At 54.4% G+C, this 5,967-nt stretch overlaps 1 protein-coding gene across 1 annotated transcript in view; it reads right to left on the reverse strand.

Annotated features, from left to right (window-relative positions):
• RPS6KL1 (ribosomal protein S6 kinase-like 1) overlaps positions 1-5,699 on the reverse strand; it is a gene marked incomplete at its 5' end in the record, with an annotated part of 7,265 nt that extends 1,566 nt beyond the window's left edge. The window contains 5 exons of the mRNA XM_009870081.1: positions 231-1,118; positions 2,989-3,121; positions 3,838-3,885; positions 4,720-4,812; positions 5,575-5,699. Coding sequence (XP_009868383.1) covers positions 231-1,118; positions 2,989-3,121; positions 3,838-3,885; positions 4,720-4,812; positions 5,575-5,699 — 1,287 coding nt within the window. The remainder of the gene's footprint in view (positions 1-230; positions 1,119-2,988; positions 3,122-3,837; positions 3,886-4,719; positions 4,813-5,574) is intronic.
• Positions 5,700-5,967: the final 268 nt, after the last annotated feature.

Raw genomic sequence — 5,967 nt, forward strand, 5'->3', positions numbered from 1 at the left:
GCCTCTGACTCCTCCACTGCAGAGCCTTCTCTTGTAATAAACACTTGGAAATCCCAGCTGAGACCGCACTTCCAGGCTCAGAAACATCCAAACTTCTTCAGACTCCCACCCTCCCCCAAATCAAACTCAAGAAAGTCCATGTCTCTTGGAAATGGAGCAAATGGCAGTCTGCCAGCCAAGAGGCCAACCTCCTCCTTCTCCTTGGGGCAGCCGCCTGAGGCACTACCTACCAGCTGCATCAAGTAGCAGGTTCCTGGGGTTAAGGTCCCGGCACAATATACCCTGTTGGTGAAGTCCCTCTAAGGCCAGGAGGATTTCTGCTGCCCACAGCTGCACCTGCTCCTCCTTCACAGCCCACGCTCTCTGGCTGTGGCCATGGGAAGCCAAAGCCCCGGACCGTTCCGATGATGGCTGCCGGCTGGGTCGGCCCCAGGTCAGGCTTGTTCCCTGCAGGGGCTTCCACACTGCTGGGTCAGGCCCATGGGGCTTGGCAGGGCTGGACAGGGCAACTCCTGCATGGAGCTGCCTCTGACCTGAGGTCAGGAGGGGCCGAGCCCAGGGGACCTCAGACACTTGCTGAGAGGGCAGCTTCCCTGCCCCTGGCTGCCCCCCTCTCACAGTCTTCGGTACAGGGACAGGTGTCTGAGGAAGCCTGGGATCTTGTTGGGAGCCCACGCCCCTGGTTAGAGCGTCCCAGGGGTAGATGACCAGGCCCTGGCTGGTAAGGTGGCTGGGGTCTTTGGCTGGTGCTGCTGGAACATGGTCCACGATGCCAGACAGAGCCTGTGCCACACTTAGATCCTGCCCTCTGGACACAGCCCTGGAGCCACTGGTGGGACCCAGGCAAAGTTGGCAGTGGTTCCCTGAGCTGGGGTCTGCAGGGTCAGCAGACTGCTCCCAAGGAGGCGAGGCATCAGTGTTTCCCAAAACTCGGTGGGTCATGGAGCCTGGAAGGCCATTGTCTGTCCAAGTGGAGAAGATGGAGACATGGCTGCTGCCCTGAGAGCTTGTGACACCACCCTCTCTGCTGCAGTCCCTCAGGGCTTGAATGGTGTTTGAATCGGCAGAGCTCTGGTGGACACAGTACTTGGATTGGAGGTGAGACCACAAGGTGTCCCCTGAAAAGCAGAGAGAAGAACAAATCAAGGGGCAGAAAGCATGCCTGGTTCCCCCACTGCAGACATGACCCATTCAGGTACAGGCCAAGGCTCACACGCTGGGGATGTGATTGAGCATCACTCATCTCCCCTGCGGCAAAGCTTGAACCTATGCCACTTCCCAGCCCTACTCACCATGCCCAACACCACACCTCTCCTAGGACCTAGCACACCAAAGGCTCACTCTCCATTCCTTTGGCAGCCCTGCTCCCAATTCTGCACAGTCTCCTTGATCCCAGCTCTGCCACTTCCATGTCACAGGCCAGCCGCACCCTCACATATGCTCCTGATCCCACTGCCTTCCTCTGAAAGCCTTTCCTCTCCGCATGACAGAGATGTCAGAGAGCTCCCACAGTGTGGCACGGAGCCAGTGGGTCAGTGATGAGTCAGAGCAGCAAGCTCTGGAGCCCACAGCATGCGAGTCGTTGAGGGTGTTCTCCAACACACATCAACCTTCATTGCTGGATGCCGGCTGCCACTCCCTACACATCCATTCAACCAGCAGAGAGCGAAGAAGCCCCTTGGGACAAGCCTCCACCTTGCAGCACTTCCTCACCAGGATCTGGGACAAGCCTCAGGTGTGCCTCCTTGTTGTACCCGAACCCCAACGTGGTCTCTGCCTTGTATGCCCTGATTCTCCATCTCCCCTCTTTGGTCTGATCTCAAAATCATAGAATCATAGAATATTAGGGGTTGGAAGGGACCTCTAGGGATCATCTAGTCCAATGCCCCCTACCAAAGCAGGATCCCCTAGGACAGGCCACAGAGGAACGCATCCAGACAGGTTTTTAAATTCTCCAGAGAAGGAGACTCCACACCCTCTCTGGGCAGCCTGGGCCAGTGCTCCATCAGCCTCACAGTAAAGAAGTTTCTGCTCATGTTGAGGTGGAACTTCCTATGTTCTAGCTTATATCCATTATTCCTTGTCCTATTACTGGGCACCACTGAAAAGAGACTGGACTCTTCTTCTTGACACCCACCCCTTAGATATTTGTATACATTAATAAGATCCCCTCTCAGCCTTCTTTTTTTCAAGACTAAACAGCCCCAGTTCTCTCACTCTCTCTTCACAGGAGGGATGTTCAAGTCCCTTAATCATCCTCGTAGCTCTCTATTGGACTTTCTCCAGTAGAACTCCATCTTTCTTGAACTGGGGAGTCCAAAACTGGACACAGTATTCCAGGTGTGGCCTCACCAGGGCAGAGTAGAGGGAGAGAAGAACCTCCCTAGACCTGCTGGACATGCTTTTCTTAATGCACCCCAGGATACCATGGGCCATCTTGGCTGCAAGGGCACAGGCAGTGTGACCTCTTCTTTTGAAACCAAAAAAATGTTTATAAAGGTCTTATCAAAAGATTGTTTTGTTCTACAACATCCAGATGAATTACCTCACTTGGTTCTCCTTCTCCATCACCTTCATGTCATGGTCAAACAATGCCAGTAAAATGAAGAGGTTTTTCTTTTCAAGACACTAAACCACATCAACCTCTTTACCTCAAGACATGATCATTCCTTTCCAGTGGTCCCTAAGGCTAATTTCCATAACACACATACACACAACCTCTTTCTCCTTGTAGGTCTCCACAGGCCCATTTCTAGGCTACTTCCTCAGCCAGCTCTTACCAGAATTCCCAGCAGAGCTGAGCAGCTCCTTCCACAAAACCTCCAAGCCCTGGCACCCACCAACCTTCTATAAAGACAGCTTGTGCTGTCACTATAAAAAATTATCCCAAAGCAGCAGGAGAAACATATCTGAGATTTTAAAGAAAGGGGGCTTGGAGCTAAGATGCAGGATGCTCCACAGAAGGGAGTCAATGCTGTCCCCACTCACCCTGCACATGCTCCAGGTGGAGGAAGATGGAGTCCTCAGTCACATAGTAGCACAACAGCTTGACCATGAAGGGGACCCCATGAGGGATGATGGTCTGTCGCTCTCGGGTCTCAATATGGGATTTGGGGAGGCTCTGAGAAGGTACAGGTAGGTGGGTGTTACAGCGGAGTAGGGACTCAGATGCCCTGGCAGGGCAAGAGGACAGCCAGAAAGGCAGCATGCCGTCTGCCGAGCTGCTCCCCTGTGTCTGTGCTCCCCACCTGTGGAAACCTGCAGAAGTTTCATGCTGAGGGGTCTGTCAGTCCCCAGCACCCAGCTGTGCTAAGGCTCTGCAAAGCTCTACCAGTGCAGAGCACTTCCCACTTGTGCTGTGGCACCCAGTGGACACTGTTGGTCCAAAGCAGTGGCCCTCCCCCACAACTGCCCCTACTCCTTTCAGACAGGAACCAGCCATCCCAGTCCTCTCCCCTCTTCTCTTCCCTCTGGAACTGATGCTTCTCCCTGTCATGCCAGAGCCTCCATGGCCAATTACTGAAGTTCTTTTAGTTCCAAGGGCACTGGAAAATGTCCTAGGGCTTGTCCTGAGAACATCTCACCCACCTCATCCATGACCTGTTACAGGGGTGACCCAGATTGACATGGGTGTAGGGTGTGGCCTGCAGCATTACAAATTGGAGAAAAAGATGACCCACGGGAACCCCCTGTCTTCTGAAGAAGCTTTGTGAACAGTGTCCTCCAACGTTTCTGTGAGCTGCTGTTTTTTGGTCCTCTTGCCTGCCCCAGACATCTGCTTGGACAAGGAGGCTCTGGCATGACAGATGGAAGGCAGATAAAACCAAGAACACCCACCTTAAGTATAAAGGTCCCACCAGTGGCTGGATCCTGGACGATCTGCACCTGAGAGCAGTACATACAGTACCGGTCAGAAGCTGTGACTGCTCCACCTCAACACATAGCCCACAGAAATGACCCAAGGGACTCAACTCTGGAACGGAAACAAACTTCCACCCAACTAGAGGAGTTTGCTGGTGCTCAGACTGCTACTCTTGAAAGACAAAACATAGGTCATTAGCGATGAGATAGCCATGCAGCCACGGAATGGAAAGTTAATTCAACCAAGAGGTGACTCCCATGCCGTTTTTGCTTCCTTCACGAAGAAGGGTTTTGCACTGCTCCTTCTGGGCTCTGTGCGGTGTGCTGGGCTGCCCACCTGGGCCTCGGCAGGAGAGGAGGACCTCATCAGTCCTGACAAACTGACATGTGTGAACGGCAGAGGAGAGCAATGTGCCAGCATGTGTATGGAGATGGTAAGCCTGGCATCTTCTCTACAGGATCATGAACTATTAATTAGTTCATTCATCCAGACAGGCTATCTTCTGCTGAAGTCTAGATTATGCACAGGAGTCCACCAACACGGTACCTAGGCATCAAGCATGATTCCACATATGGGAAAGAACTGGATGCATCAACCTCCTTGTAAATATCTTGGGAGCTCTGGTAAGCAAAAGTAATGGGGACATTAACACATTTCCCAAGTAACTCCTAAAGGGTCTTGCACCCTCACCTGCGACTTTTCCTTGGTGGGAACGGTGTGCACAGATACCCTCACATTCCTTAGTGGGTGCGCTAGAGGCCAGCGTCCTCATCACAGCTGCCAGGACCCTCTAGCTTACGCTTTCTTTGCACCAGTCCCAGCCTCATCCCCCACCCAGTTCCAGGTCAAGTCATTACCTTATCGATCACTCCCACAACCTTGCACCGTCTCAGGTTCTCCACTGCTGAGCTCAGCGTCCTGATCGGCCGGAAGCGCAGGCTGCTGTAACCCTGCATGGCGGCAAGAGAAGAGGATGAAGGACCTAGAGATGCTACTGTCCACGGGAGAGAAATCCCCACATTTCCCAGAGGAGGCAGCAATACTGCCAGGCCCATCAGTATCCAGAGACAATGCTCCAACAGCTGCAATTGATTCCTAACATCATGGCCAGGTCATGAGTTTATGAAGTTTTCAGGAAAAGCTCGTGCCTGCAGCAGAAGTAAAGGCACTCCAAAATTTGTACCTGGACTGCTTCCACGCTGAGGGGATCTCCCTTCGTTCTTGTCCCCAGGCCTGAGCCCGTCCTTCCTCACTCCCTTCTCCCTTCGTTAATCACCTCCTTCCCACAACACAGCAAGCAGCCATGGTTTTTGGTTTCCATCCAGATAAGAAAAACGACGGGGAAGATGACATTTTTAACATCTGACAAGGAGGGTTCCCCCAGCAGCCTCAGTCCATCCAAAAATGGCCATTTTCACTACGGTGGCAGCAAGCTATACATCCATGCTTCAGGGGGGCCCCGGGAGCACCCCAGGCAAGCTGGGCCCACCTCAGCTCTTCAGTCCAGGCAGGGTGAAGGGCTGCCAGCTCCCTCACAGCCACACTGCAGCTGAGGTGCTTGCCACCTTCCCTACCCCACCTTACCACGGTGTCTGGCAGAGGCAGCCGAGGAGGCTCACTGGGGCTGTTTTGTGTGTGTGTCCCCACCCAGGTTTCCCAGTGCCACTGATCCTGTGCCATCCCACCTACGTCACCCCACGCCAGCCCCTCACCGTGGCGGTGGGGCTGTCACCCCCCGCAGCCCGCTGGAGGTGGCAGTTGAAGATTTCCTCTGCGCGCCTCAGGTACTGCGTGATCTTTCGCTTCACGGCCTCCCGACGTTCCTTGTTGGGGTCAACTGTGGTGGGCAGAGAGAGCGGGTGTGAGGGGCCTGCCGCGCTCCCCGCAGGGATGCCCTGGTCTCCCGGCTACACTCCCTGCAGGGATACCTCCGTCCCCTTGTCATTCTCCCCGGAGGGATGCCCTGAGCCCTTGGCCGTGCTCACCGGAGAGATGCCCGAGTCCCCAGACCCTTCTCGCAGTAGGGATGCACTGGCCCTTGGGCCGCAGTCCATGGAGCGACGCCCCAGGCCCCCCACTGCTCTCCCCCGAGGGACATCCCGGTG

The sequence above is a fragment of the Apaloderma vittatum genome, unplaced genomic scaffold, assembly GCF_000703405.1.
Source record: "Apaloderma vittatum isolate BGI_N311 unplaced genomic scaffold, ASM70340v1 scaffold14760, whole genome shotgun sequence".
NCBI classification, from domain to species: Eukaryota; Metazoa; Chordata; class Aves; order Trogoniformes; family Trogonidae; genus Apaloderma; species Apaloderma vittatum.